This window comes from Caretta caretta, chromosome 3 (assembly GCF_965140235.1).
Source record: "Caretta caretta isolate rCarCar2 chromosome 3, rCarCar1.hap1, whole genome shotgun sequence".
Taxonomy (NCBI): domain Eukaryota; kingdom Metazoa; phylum Chordata; order Testudines; family Cheloniidae; genus Caretta; species Caretta caretta.
In genome coordinates this window covers 1,439,192-1,453,699 of record NC_134208.1, presented here as the reverse complement: position 1 = coordinate 1,453,699, position 14,508 = coordinate 1,439,192, and the positions used below count along the sequence as shown (strand labels likewise).

The 14,508-nt window shown below is 58.5% G+C and overlaps 1 protein-coding gene across 6 annotated transcripts in view; it reads right to left on the bottom strand.

Annotated features, from left to right (window-relative positions):
- The window catches only part of LOC125634824 (cGMP-dependent protein kinase 1-like), an 80,288-nt gene that overhangs the window by 28,620 nt on the left and 37,160 nt on the right, over window positions 1–14,508 (bottom strand). For 5 of the 6 annotated variants that reach the window (XM_048846089.2, XM_048846090.2, XM_048846093.2 and 2 more), the window contains 4 exons: window positions 8,845–9,004; window positions 7,483–7,649; window positions 6,577–6,690; window positions 6,040–6,145 (listed from right to left, as the gene is read on the bottom strand). In XM_048846089.2, coding sequence (XP_048702046.2) covers window positions 6,040–6,145; window positions 6,577–6,690; window positions 7,483–7,649; window positions 8,845–9,004 — 547 coding nt within the window. The remainder of the gene's footprint in view (window positions 1–6,039; window positions 6,146–6,576; window positions 6,691–7,482; window positions 7,650–8,844; window positions 9,005–14,508) is intronic. The other variant, XM_048846094.2, reaches the window with a different exon arrangement.

The window sequence follows — 14,508 nt, the reverse complement described above, 5'->3', positions numbered from 1 at the left end:
GTGGGATCAGGAGGCAGCTGGTGGTCCCCCAGAAGTATCGCCGCAAGCTCCTGTACCTGGCCCATGACATCCCCCTCGCAGGGCACCAGGGAATCCGGCGCACCCGGCAGAGGTTGCTACAGAACTTTTACTGGCCCGGGGTCTTTACCACGGTCCGGCAGTATTGCCGATCCTGTGACCCCTGTCAGAGGGTGGGGAAGGCCCGGGACAAGGGGAAAGCGGCTTTGAGACCTTTGCCCATCATAGAGGAGCCTTTCCAGAAGGTGGCCATGGACATCGTGGGGCCTCTCAGCAGGACGACCCGGTCGGGGAAGAAATACATTCTGGTGGTGGTAGATTTTGCCACCCGCTACCCCGAGGCAGTGCCCTTAGCTTCCATTGAAGCAGACACCGTGGCCGATGCGCTCCTGACCATTTTCAGCCGAGTGGGGTTCCCCAAGGAAGTCTTGACAGACCAAGGCTCCAACTTCATGTCGGCCCTGCTCCGGTGCTTGTGGGAGAAATGTGGGGTCCGGCACGACTGGGCCTCAGCTTATCACCCCCAGTCCAACGGGCTGGTGGAGAGGTTTAACGGGACGCTAAAGATGATGCTGAAAACCTTTATGAACCAGCACCCACAGGATTGGGACAAGTACTTACCTCACCTGCTGTTCGCGTACAGGGAGGTGCCACAGGAGTCTACCGGATTTTCGCCTTTCGAACTGTTATATGGAAGGAGGGTGAGGGGCCCCCTGGACCTGATGAGAGACGAGTGGGAGGGGAAGGCCACTCCCGATGGAGAGTCAGTGGTGGAGTATGTCCTGATCTTCCGAGAGAGACTTGCTGAACTCATGGGCCTGGCCAGGGAGAATCTGGCCAGAGCCCAGAAGAAGCAGAAGGTCTGGTATGACCGCACGGCAAGGGCCCGTGCCTACGCCACCGGGGATCCGGTGATGGTTCTCATCCCAGTGAGAAAGAACAAACTACAGGCCGCCTGGGAGGGCCCTTTCAAGGTCGTCAAGCAGCTCAATGAGGTAAACTATGTGGTGGAGCTGTCGAACCGGGCGCACCACCGCCGGGTGTACCATGTGAATATGATGAAGCCATATTATGCCAGGGGGAATGTGGTGTTGGCCGTGTGTGGACAGTGGGAAGAGCAGGGAGATGACCCTTTAGTGGATCTATTCCCTGGGACTAGAGCTGGTTTCCCCCTGGAAACAATTCCCCTCTCGGATCAGCTAACCCCTGCCCAGCAAGATGAGGTCAGGGAGGTGCTGCATCCGTACCGACAGCTGTTTTCCAACCAGCCTGGACGCACTAATCTGACTGTCCACCGGGTGCAGACAGGGTCGCACCCGCCGATAAGATGCTCCCCCTTCCGAGTCACAGGGAAAACTGCTCAGGACCTGGAAAGAGAGGTCCGGGACATGCTGGCTTTGGGGGTGATCCAGCCATCTGCCAGCCCTTGGGCCTCGCCGGTGGTGCTGGTCCCCAAAAAGGACGGGTCGGTCCGGTTCTGTGTGGACTATCGGAAGCTCAATGCCATCACTGTATCTGATGCCTACCCCATGCCCAGGCCGGACGAACTCCTAGACAAGCTGGGAGGAGCTCGGTACCTTACCACCATGGACCTTACAAAGGGCTACTGGCAAGTGCCGCTGGATGCAGATGCCCGACTGAAATCGGCCTTTATCACCCCTCTGGGGCTCTATGAGTTCCTGACCCTGCCTTTCGGCCTCAAGGGAGCGCCGGCCACCTTCCAGCGCCTGGTGGACCAGCTCCTGAGGGGGATGGAGAGTTTTGCCGTGGCGTATATTGATGACATCTGTGTCTTTAGCCAGACCTGGGAGGACCACGTGTCCCAGGTTAGACAAGTGCTGGACCGACTCCAGGGGGCTGGGCTGACTGTAAAAGCGGAGAAGTGCAAGGTGGGGATGGCGGAAGTGTCTTACCTGGGCCATCGGGTGGGGAGCGGCCGCCTAAAGCCGGAACCAGCCAAGGTGGAGGTGATCAGAGACTGGCCCGCTCCCCACACCAAAAAGCAGGTCCAAGCCTTTATTGGGATGGCAGGATACTTCCGAAGATTTGTGCCTCACTTTAGCGCCATAGCCACCCCCATCACTGAGCTATGCAAGAAGGGGAAGCCAGACAAGGTGGTCTGGACCGAGCAGTGCCAGGAGGCTTTCCGGGCGCTGAAGGAGGCTCTGGTCAGTGGCCCAGTTCTGGCAAACCCAGACTTTGACAAGCCCTTTGTGGTGTTCACCGACGCCTCCGACACGGGACTGGGGGCGGTGTTAATGCAGGAGGATGAAAAGGGGGAGAGACACCCCATCGTGTACCTGAGCAAGAAGTTGCTACCCCGGGAGCAACACTACGCGGCCATCGAGAAGGAGTGCCTGGCCATGGTGTGGGCCCTCAAGAAACTAGAGCCCTATCTCTTCGGGCGGCACTTCACCGTGTACACCGACCACTCGCCCCTGACCTGGCTGCACCAGATGAAAGGAGCCAACGCCAAGCTCCTGAGATGGAGCCTGCTCCTGCAGGATTACGACATGGACGTGGTCCACGTGAAGGGAAGTGCCAACCTGATAGCGGATGCGCTGTCCCGGAGAGGGGGCCCCGAACTTCCCCAGGTCACTGGTCACAGTGACCCCGCTCAGTTCAGTTCGAAGGGGGGAGAGATGTGACGATGTGACTCAGCAGGGAGGGGGGAGTGTTGACCTGGGAATGTGCCCTGGGGATGGGAGACCTGAGAGCCTGTCACCTGAGCCAGGAGGGGGAGGGGGAGGTGACACCTCTGCCCAGGAATGTGAACAGAGGCTGCAGCAGGGAACCTGCGGGGTGAGTTTAGTTGGCAGTTTGGGGCTGGGTGGAGGAACACAGGGAACCCCAGGGCTGGGGTCTAAGCTCCCTGCTCCCCCAGAAGGACGTGATTGAGGGGTCCTGGTTGTACCCACAAGCTCTGTTGTGGACTGTGTTCCTGTTGTCCAATAAACCTTCTGTTTTACTGGCTGGCTGAGAGTCTCAGTGGATCCCAGGAAGAGGGGTGCAGGGCCTGGACTCCCCCACACTCCGTGACACGGGCTCCCACTCCAGGCCCCAGGCACGTGTCGCATTGGACTCTCCGGGGCTCGGACTCATCGGACCCCCAGGGGAACGAAGGGAGGTGGCCAATGGGGAGACCCTCCTGGGGTGGGGAGATTCTGGGGCAGAGGCCCCTTGTCACACCCTGTGTGGTGCCACCCCATCGAACGCTGCAGGGCTGTGACCGGGGCGATGGGCCCAGGTGGGGAGCCATTCGCCCCACCTATGGCTCAGAGCCCTGGGCAGCCACAGGCAGGGCAGGGGGCTGGTAATCGGGGTTCTCCAGGTCACCAGCTCTGACGTCCTTGTGGGGAATGCCTGGGTCACCTGAGGACAAAACTCCAGCCCAGTTCCTGCACCAGCCCAGGGTCTGAACTACGTGAACCAGCAGGCTCAGATCGGAGGTGTCAGTGAAAATGCAAACAGCTGGGCTGGGCAGTAACTGTCAGTTCTCTGGGCCACCCGAGGGGCTGTCTGGGCCATGTGCCAGGAGACCAATAAACCCGCCTGGTTTCCCAGCGCTGGGCGAATGGCCCTGCAGATGCTGGGCGAGGGGCACTGATCCCTGAGGAGAGGACACGTCTCCCCCAGGATCTGTCCCAGACTCACTGCCCGGAGCTCCCGGGGTGGGGCAGGGGGGCTGCAGGCCCAGGGGCCCAGTATCAGGAGGCGGTGAGACCACGTGGCTCACCCTGGGGAAAGAGCGAGACCCCGGGGGTCTGGGTCACTGCAGGCCCCTCCCAGGGACTGTTCCCAGGCTGGGGCGTCGCCTGGCCCCAGGGGTCAGTGACTCCTATCATGACATCACCCTTGTTTTTTACCCCTTTAATCTTTATCCGGAGTTTTTCAGCAGCTTTGCCTCCCACTCCTGCCTCAGCCTCAGGGCAAGTGCAGACAGCAACATCAAACACTCCCTCCCTTTTTCCCGGCCTGTCCTTGCTGACCAGGCTGTGCCCTTCTGGCCCAGTACAGCAGTCAGGGGAACTAGTGTCTCTGGGCGGCCAGGTGTGTCGGAATTGGGATCAGTCACTAGTATGTCCAGATCTGCCTGATTATTTCCTGCACTTCGTGCATTAGCACACAGACATCTAAGAGGTGCAATCGATTTCCCCTCTCTAGTCCTCTTGTCTCTCTTTGTCCCTGCCGTGATGGCCCATGCTTCCCCCAGAGTCTGACCCTTCAGCACAGGTCTCTGGGCTTATCAAGGGGCTTTTCTCTCCTGCCCTGTTGAACGTAGTTTAACGTAGTTTGGCAGTTTCCACGGTAAACATCTGATGAAGTGAGCTGTAGCTCACGAAAGCTCATGCTCAAATAAATTGGTTAGTCTCTAAGGTGCCACAAGTACTCCTTTTCTTTTTGCGAATACAGACTAACACGGCTGTTCCTCTGAAACCCGTAGTTTAAAGACGCCCTCACTGGGCTAGCCAGCAAGTATCCAAAGATACACTTCCCCTTCCTTAGCAGGCGGCCCCCACCGCTGCTCAGCAGGGGCACGGCAGGCAGGGGGCCAGGAAGAAGTGCAGAGTGGCGAGGCCCACAAGAAGAGGGGGTGAGTCAGTGGTAGGACCCAGGAGGACAGAGGACAACTCGCAGGAGATTGCAAGTGAGAACAGACGACAAGAGGACTTGCAGCCAGGAAGAACCGAAGGGGGAAGGCGGGAGAATCACCCCAACACCAGGAAGAGGCACCAGTGACCCCTCAGCTGGAGCACTGTGGGCAGGGCTGCTCTGCCACGGGGAAGGACGATGAATCCAGACTGGAAGAGGTGCAGAGAAGGGCGACGAGGCTGATGGGAGGAATGGAGAACCTGCCTTACGGGAGGAGACTCAACGAGCTCGGCTTGTTTAGCCTGACCAGACGCAGGCCGAGGGGAGATGGGATTGCTCTCTCCAAATCCACCCCAGGGATCAACACCGGGCTGGGAGAGGGGTTATTGAAGCAAAGTGCCCATGTGGGCACAGGAACACACGGCTAGAGACTAGCCATCAGCACGTTCAGACTTGCAATTAGATGGAGGTTTCTCACCACCAGAGGAGTGAAGTTCTGGAGCAGCCGCCCAAGGGGAGCAGTGGGGGCAAAACCCCAAACTGGCTTCCAGCCTCAGCGTGATCAGTTTATGGAGGGGGTGGTGTGATGGGGCTGCCTACGATGGCATGGAGCTGATCTGCGACCGCTAGCAGCAAATCTCCCCAACGGCCGGTGATGGGGCACTGGGGGGGAAGGGCTCTGAGCTGCTGCAGAGAATTCTTTCCCAGGTGTCCGGCTAGTGGGTCTCACCCACGTGCCCAGGGTCTAACTGATCCCTGGATTTAGGGCGGGGAAGGAATTTTCCCCGGGTCAGCTTGGCAGGGACCCTGGGGGGGTCTCGCCTCCCTCTGCAGCCTGGGACCCTGGTCACTCGCTGGTTTGAACTATTGTGAATGGTGGAGTCTCTGTCACGTGAAGTTTTTAAATCCTGATTTGAGGACGTCAGTGACTCAGCCAGAGGCTCTGGGCCTATTGTGGGGCCGGGGGGAGAGTTCTGGGGGTTGCAGTGGGCAGGTCGGACTGGAGGATCAGGATGGGCCTTCTGGCCTTGAAGCTTATGGGGCTAAAGGACCGCATGGGGGGAAGGAATGGGGCGCTGACCCCGTGGAGAGGGACAGAGTGGGGCACTGAGCCCGGGGGAGGGGCGGGGAGATATGGAACCTGCAAGGTGGGGAGGATGCTGAGCCCAGGGAGGGGGCAGCCCCAGCACTGGGAACAGAGTGAGGTCTGAGGCGGGAGGGTGGGGCCAGGGGTCAGGGCCTGGCTCCAGGAGGATGGGGGGTGGGATGGGGATGGGAGAGCCTGGCCTCAGGGCAGCCATGGAGTCTCCGAATGGCCCAAGGGCCTGCCCCCCATGGGTGCTCCCCCCGTCCCATCCCTGAGGGGCCCTGCCCCCCATTGGCACTCCCCCGCACCCCTCCCCTCCCGGAGGGGCTGCCCCCACTCACTCTCTGAGGGAGTCCAGGATCTCGGCCCGCCGGCGTTTGGCCTGGCTGGTGACGATGGTGCGGTAGGTCTGCCGGTCGATGGCCCAGAGCCGGACCTGGGTGAGCGCTGTGGGGAAGGGTTAGTCTGGGGTCGGAGGGGTCCCGGCTCTGTCCCCTCAGCCAGGCTCACACGGGACCCAGCACTGCCCGGCCCTGCCACCACCAGGGAGGCAGCCGCGTCCAGTGGGGCAGCACCAGAGCTGTGCTGGTGAGAGGCAGGGGGCAGTGGGGTGGAGCGGGGCAGTGGCTCTGTTGTTTGCAGCCCTCTGGGGTTGGGGCAGAGCCCAGGGTCCGGGGCAGGGGCAGGGGGTGGAGCTGGGGCTGCGGTGGGGCCAGGGTCTGAAGCCAGGGCAGAAGCAAGGTGGGGCCGGGGCGGGAGCTGGAGAGGGGGCAGGGTGGGGGGCCGGGGCGGGAGCTGGAGCGGGGGCAGGGTGGGGGGCGGGGCGGGAGCTGGAGAGGGGGCAGGGTGGGGGGCCGGGGCCGGCCGCCAGCCCTCACCTGTGACAGTGGCTGTGCGTTTGCAGTTGTACAGGATCGCCAGCTCCCCAAATACATCCCCCGGGAGCAGCGTGCGAAGGTGGCACCCGCGCTGGGTCACACTCAGCTCGCCCTCTGCAAAGGAAAGCACCTGAAATAGGACAGACGGACCCGCCCCTTCCCCCCTTCCCTTGGGGCAGGACTCACCCGGGGCAGGACTGTCGGGTGCGGGTTGCAGACAGGAGCGGAGGACGGTGGGCTTGGGAACGGAGCGCACGTGTTCCCGCACCGGGGGGCCAGGCACTCACACTCCTTCACACGCACACGGGGCGGGGCGGGGCTGGCTCACACGCTCACACACACACACGGGGCGGGGCGGGGCTGGCTCACACACTCACACACACACGGGGAGGGGCGGGGCTGGCTCACACGCTCACACACACACAGGGCGGGGCGGGGCGGGGCTGGCTCACACGCTCACACACACGCGGGGCAGGGCTGGCTCACACGCTCACACACACACACGGGGCGGGGCGGGGCTGGCTCACACACACACACACACACGGGGAGGGGCGGGGCTGGCTCACACGCTCACACACACACACAGGGCGGGGCGGGGCGGGGCTGGCTCACACGCTCACACACACACACGGGGCGGGGCGGGGCTGGCTCACACACTCACACACACACAGGGAGGGGCGGGGCTGGCTCACACGCTCACACACAGGGCGGGGCGGGGCGGGGCGGGGCTGGCTCACACGCTCACACACACGCGGGGCGGGGCGGGGCAGGGCTGGCTCACACGCTCACACACACACACGGGGCGGGGCGGGGCTGGCTCACACACGCACGGGACGGGGCTGGAGCACATGGAGCAGGGCGGGGCTGGGCTGGCTCACACACGCACGGGGCAGGGCCGGCTCTCACCAGCGACGATGTACATGGCGTCCCCATCAGTGCCCTCGGCCAGCACCGTGTGCCCCGGGCCGTGCCAGGCGGGCATGAAGCTTTGCACCATGGCGTCTGCCTGGCCCTCGCCCAGGAGCCGCAGGAAGTCATTGCGCTCCACGGCCCCTGCAATCAGGCTGCGGTCCCTGGGAGCACAGGAGGGAGACGGGTGGGGCTGGGACCAGAGGTGGGACCGGTCCCTTCTGTTGGCCCCAGCGTGCAGAGCCACCGGGCCACGCCCTGAGACCCCGCTCAGCCCAGGTGCAGGGAAGTGGCCTGCTGAGGTGGGGGGCTGGTTAGACGGGGCTGTCCCGGTCCCCGCCACAACCCTGTACACACAGCGGGAGCCCCCCGAGAGCTGCAGGTCCCAGCACAATCCTGCATCCGCCTGGCCACAGTGACAGGACACTGGCTGCTCCCCTAGCAACACTGCAGGGGCCACGGCAGGACCCCAGGGCTCAGCCCCCAGCCCCACCGCACCCACCTCTGTGCTGGGGACACTGCTAGGGGTGCCAACCTACTGACTGCAGAAAACCAAGCATCCTTCCCCCACCCCTTCTCTGCGGCCCTGCGCCCCACTCACTCCATCCCCCGTCCCTCCCTCACTCGCTCATTTTCACCAGGCTGGGGCAGAGGGTAAGGGGGTGGTGGTGGTGAGGGCTCTGGATGGGGATGAGGGGCTCAGAGTGTGGGAGGGGTCTCCAGCCTGGGGCGGGGGAGGAGGGATGGGCTCCAGGCGGGGGCAGGGACGTGGGGTGGGGAGGCGGGGTCCAGGCTGGGGAAGGGGGTAGGATAGGGAGGGGGTGCGGGCTCCAGCCGGGTGGTGCTGACTTCAGGCAGCTCCTGGAAGTGGCCAGCATGTCTCTCCAGCTCCTAAGCGCAGGGGCGGCCAGGGGGCTCTGCGCGTGTCCCTCGCCCGCAGGCGCTGTCCTCGCAGCTCCCATTGGCCAAGGTTCCCAGCCAATGGGAGCTGCAGAGACGGCACTCAGGGCAGGGGCAGCATGCGGAGCCCCTGTGGCCACCCCTGCACCTAGGAGCCAGAGAGACATGCTGGCTGCTTCCGGGAGCCACGTGGAGCTGGCTGCTGCAGCCAATCGGACTTTTAGCGGCCCAATCAGCAGCGCTGACTGGAGCCGCCAAGGTCCCTTTTCGACCGGGAGTTCCAGTCAATAACCAGACGCCTGGAAACCCAAGACACTGCCCCTGCCAGAGATGGATCAGGGCTGGCATGTGCCCCCCACCGCGGCTGGCCTTGTGCCAGGGGGATACGGGCTGGCTGGGATGTCCCAAGAGGAAAGGCAGGGCCGTCCTGAGCTGTCTCTGCCCCGCCTGAAGGGTTACCTGGGTGACTTAGGGACATGGGGCACCTGCAGGGCCTCGTCACTAGCGAGGGGTTCGGGGACAATGGGCTGGGCCCTGCTCTGCCTCCGTCCACCATTGGCATCAGCCTGGTCTGCGATCCCCCTGCTATCGCCACCTCCGGCGTTCTCCGGCGCCCTCCCTGTGGCAGTGGGGAGAGAAGCGCATGAGTCCTGCCCATCGCCCCGCAGCGCCCACCAATCCCCCCCCAGCACCCGTCCTATCAGACCCGGGCCTATCCTTCCCAGGGCGCTCGCTGGGACCAGCCTGGCAGCCGGGCACCAGGGCACGCTAAGCAGCACTACGCTGGCATACACACATGCACTGGCTGGCACAGCTGCAAAGCGTATCACTAAGGGAGAGGGGCCGCGCCATGCAGCCAGGTATTGGTGTGCACGGAGCACAAACACGGTAACCGTGATACACTCTGGCCAGCACCATCACCCTGGCCGCTTACACCAGGGACCCATCACTCCGCCAGGTGCTGAGTCAGCATTTGGCCCAGGAAACTTGCCAAAATCAAGAGCCATTCGTTCTATGTCTCAGCACCAGCGAGGGAGGCGCCTTCACAGGCCAGTGCCGGGAAGCTAGTTGTGACAAAGGGGGGAAGAGTTTGGTAATATTTTTAAGAAGCCAATGTGTGCCTCAGTTTCCCCTGTATGCTGCATTGTTCCCCAGTGGGGGGAAGGGACTGTTTGCTGTCAGGGCAGGTGAAGACACAGGTGTGGATGGCGCCTGGCGGCCTGGGCCCTTAGGTCCCATCTCCATGCAGCTCTTGAGAAGACAAGGGCAGATCCAATGGCTGGGACGTGGACACCTGGCGACCAACCACCATGGATGGTCCCACCGCTCCACAGGGGGCCAAGCCGCACCCCCCAGCTTGGGAACAAAGGCCTGGGGCGGTGGGGGGATAAGAGCTGGGGGCTGCAAGGAGTCGGGCTCTCACCTGGAGTCTGACCAAGGAGGTTGGATGGAGAGACAGACAGAGTGCGAACCATGGGGGTCACTGCAGCTGGGCTGGGCTGTAACTGTCAGTTCTCTGGGCCGCCCGGGGGCTGCCTGGGCCGTGTGCCAGGAGACCAATAAACCCGCCTGGTTTCACAGCGCTGGGTGAGTGGCCCTGCAGACACTGGGTGAGGGGCACTGATCCCTGAGGAGAGGACACGTCTCCCCCAGGGTCTGTCCCAGACTCGCTGCCCAGGGCTCCCAGGGTGGGGCAGGGGGCTGCAGCCCCAGGGGCCCAGTCTGAGGAGGAGATGAGACAGCTTGGCTCATCCTGGGGGAAGTGAGACCCCGGAGGGTGTGGCCCACTGAAGGGCCCCTCCCAAAGCAGAGGTCCCCAAACTGTGGGGCATGCTCCCCTAGGGGGGCACAGAGGGCCATGGGGGGGCCTGGCTGGGGCCTGGGCCAACCCCCACAGGGGATGGGAAGGGAGCACCCAGCTCCGCTCCTGGCCCCGCCCTGGCCTTGGTCCCCAGCCAGGGCTCCGCTCCCAGTCCCAGCCCTGCCCTCAGCTGTAGCCCCAGCCTCGGCCCCCTTACCACTGTCTGCACCCCCTCTCCCCCCGTTGGAGCTGCGGCCCCACTCCTGGCTCAGGGTGGGGGTGGGGGCACTGACAGGGGTAAGGGGGGACACAACCCTGAAAAATTTGGGGCCATTGTCCCAGAGACTGTTCCAAAGCTGGGGTTGTAGCACCGATTCTGTGGCTCTGTAACACTAGCATCCAAAACAAAGATAAAGAAGGACCAGAACAACAGGCCAGGGAACTGGGACGTGCTGAGGGTTGGATTTTAGTGACATGTAGCGAGACGTGTAATTGGACAATCGTATAAATAACTCCAGCCGAAATGTGTAACCAGGGAACCCACCTTCTACGTAAGATGTACGTGATACTGCTGCACGAGACACCTTCTCGAAGACCAGTACCACATCCAACCTTTTCCCTGCACTATAGTAATAAACGTGACTGCCTTTGGTAATGTGGTCTCTCAAGGATATTTCATAATGAACCAAAGTGTGGTGAAGTAACTGACTGTACAATTTCTCGACATAGTGCTCAGCCACTAGGTAGCACCGTGTGTAAAATACCTTATTTAAAACTAGCTTCAGCCAGACCCAGCAGAGCGTTAAAGGATCTTATGGGGAACACGAAGAACCTTCCCAAAGGACAGAGGAGGCAGCATTTTGAAAGATTTTGAATTGCAAACAAATTCCACAAAGAAAGTGGAGATATTCAGGTATCCTCCTTAATGAATGCTATGGGGAAGCAAGCAAGCAGGGCAGATCATTCAGTCCTTCGACTTCACTGAAGACAGTCACAAAGGGACGAACTATGAAGGGGTTCTGGCTACGCTCGCTGCCTATTTTCTACCTCAGAGAAATGTGATTTATGAAACAACAGGTTTTCACCAGAGAACATAAGAACGACCACACTGGGGCAGATCAAGGGTCCATCTAGCCCAGTATCCTGTCTGTCGACTGTAGCCAGTGCCAGGTGCCACAGAGGGAATGAACAGAACAGGGAATCGCCCAGTGATCCATCCCCTGTCGCTCATTCCCAGCTTCTGGCAAACAGAGGCTAGGGACGCCATCCCTGCCCATCCTGGCTAGCAGCCATTGATGGACCTATCCTCCATGAATTTATCTAGTTTCTTTTTTGAACCTGTTATAGTCTTGGCCTTCACAACATCTTCTGGCAAGGAGTTCCACAGGTTGACTGTGCGTTGTGTGAAGAAATACTTCCTTTTGTTTGTTTTAAACCTGCTGCCTATTAATTTCATTTGGTGGATCCTAGTTCTTGTGCTATGAGAAGAAGTAAAAACACTGCCTTATCTACTTTCTCTACACCAGTCATAATTTTATAGATCTCAATCATATCTCCCCTTAACTGTCCCTTTTCCAAGCTGAAAAGTCCCAGTCTTATTAATCTCTCCTCATATGGAAGCTGTTCCAGACACTTAATAATTTTTGTTGCCATTTTCTGAACCTTTTCCAGTGCCAATGTATCTTTTTTGAGATGGGGCGACCACATCTGCACGCAGTATTCAAGCTGTGGACATACCAGGGATTTATATAGAGGCAACATGATATTTTCTGTCTTATTATCTATCCCTTTCTTGATGATTCCAAACGTTCTGTTTGCTTTTTTGACGGCCGCTGCACATTGAGTGGATGTTTTCAGAGAACTATCCACAGTGACTCCAAGATCTCTTTCTTGAGTGACAAGTTTCAGAGTGGTAGCTGTGTTAGTCTATCAGCAAAAAGAACAGGAGGACTTGTGGCATCTCAGAGACTAACAAATTTATTTGAGCATGAGCTTTCATGGACTAAAGCCCACTTCATCAGATGCATGCATCTTGAATGGTAACAGCTAATTTAGACCCCATCATTTTATACGTAGAGTTGGGATTATGTTTTTCAGTGTGCGTTACTTTACATTTATCAACACCAAATTTCATCTGCCATTTTGTTGCCCAGTCACCCAGTTTTGTGAGATCCCTTTGTAGTTCTTCGCAGTCTGCCTGGGACTTAACAATCTTGAGTAGTTTTTTATCATATGCAAATTTTGCCACCTCACTGTTTACCCCTTTTTCCAGATCATTTATGAATATGTTAAATAGAACTGGGCTCAGTCCAGACCCCTGGAGGACCCCACTATTTACCTCTCTCCAGTCTGAAAACTGACCATTTATTCCTCCCCTTTGTTTCCTATCTTTTAACCAGTTACCAATCCACGAGAAGACCTTCCCTCTTAACCCATGGCAGTTTACTTTGTGTAAGAGCCTTTGGTGAGGGACCTTGTCAAAGGCTTTCTGAAAGTCTCAGTACACTATATCCACTGGATCCCCTTGGTCCACATGCTTGTTGACCCCCTCAAAGAATTCTAGTAGATCGGTGAGGAGTGATTTCCCTTTACTAAAACCATGTTAACTCTTCCTCAACAAATTATGTTCATCAATATGTCTGAGAATATTGTTCAAGAACCAATGGGAAACGCTAACTAGTTTATAAGACCTCTGCAGACACTGGCTGAAAACTATGACTTTGGAAATGCAAAACAGGAAAATATCAGAGACAAGATGGTTATTGTTAATAGAAGAAAACCTTTCCCAGCAGCTGCAACTGAAGAGCGATTTAACCTTAGGTACTGTGACAGTGTCGGGCCAGATGGCTATAGGAGAGTAATAGAAGGCAGATGTATTAGCTCCAGGCTAAGTAGGTCCCTTTTCCCTGGGTAAGGTAACAGGGAAGGTTCCAGAAAAATCAGGAACCTTCTGGAGACAATTAAAACAGGCTGATTAGAACACCTGCAGCCAATCAAGAAGCCGCTAGAATCAATTAAGGCAGGCTAATCAGGACACCTGGGTTTAAAAAGGAGCTCACTTCAGTTTGTGATGTGCGTGTGAGGAGCTGGGAGCAAGAGGCACTAGGAGCCGAGAGTGAGAACGCGGGCTGTTGGAGGACTGAGGTGTACAAGCATTATCAGACACCAGGAGGAAGGTCCTGTGGCGAGGATAAAGAAGGTGTTGGGAGGAGGCCATGGGGAAGTAGCCCAGGGAGTTGTAGCTGTCACACAGCTGTTCCAGGAGGCACTCTAGACAGCTGCATTCCACAGGGCCCTGGGCTGGAGCCCGGAGTAGAGGGCGGGCCCGGTTCCCCCCAAATCCTCCCAACTCCTGGTCAGACACAGGAGGCGTCGACCTGGACTGTGGGTTCAGAAAAACGGCCACGCTGAGGGCTGCCGTGACGCTCCAAGGCGAGCAAATCCGCCAATAAGCGCAAGACCCACCAAGGTAGAGCAGGAACTTTATCACAGTACATACAGCTAGTCAGATAGCACCACAGAACCAAAGGGTTAGAAGGGATCACAAAGGTCATCTTATCTGACCCCCAGCCAAGACACAGGATTTGATGTGTTTAAACCATCCCAGACAGACGGCTCCAGCCTCCTTTTGAAACCTCCAGGGAAGGAGCTTCCCCAACCTCCCTAGGTGTCTGTTCCACTATCGTACTGTTCTTACCAGGAGGAAGTTGTGACATTGCGCCCCATATTCTGCACACTGATATTATTAGGATAGGATTATGACAGAATTATGAAGTATTTTATGCAAGATAAGTCATGTGAGGTGTCATTGGAAAAGTTATGATTTGCTGAGTATGATTATCCTGTTTCTAAGCATGTATCGTTGTTGTATCTGAAGTTACGAATATTGACTGTGTGTCTGTACTTCAAATGTAGTTACACCTGGGTAACACCCACTAGACAAGATGCTTTCAGTCTAGACAGCAGGTGGGGAAGGGTGTGACGACATGGGGATTTTCCCTTGTTATATTGTATGTGAGTCTTACTGTTGAGCCTATATGAGTTTTACTGTTTTGCATGAATACTGTATGTGCCTCAGTTTCCTTGTGTGCTGCACCAGTACCTCGGTGGTGGGAATAGGGGCGTGTGACTTTGGCTGAGACCTCTGGGGCAGGTGAGGCTGCTCCAGCTACCTGCACATATGCTATGACCAGTGCCCTTCATAACCTGAGACCCAGGAGGCGGATGCCACCAGGTGACAACCAGGTGACTCTTTGCCCAGGAAGCGAGACAAAGACAAGGAGGAGGAGCAATGTGGGGTCTGAGGTCAGGTCACTGGAAGC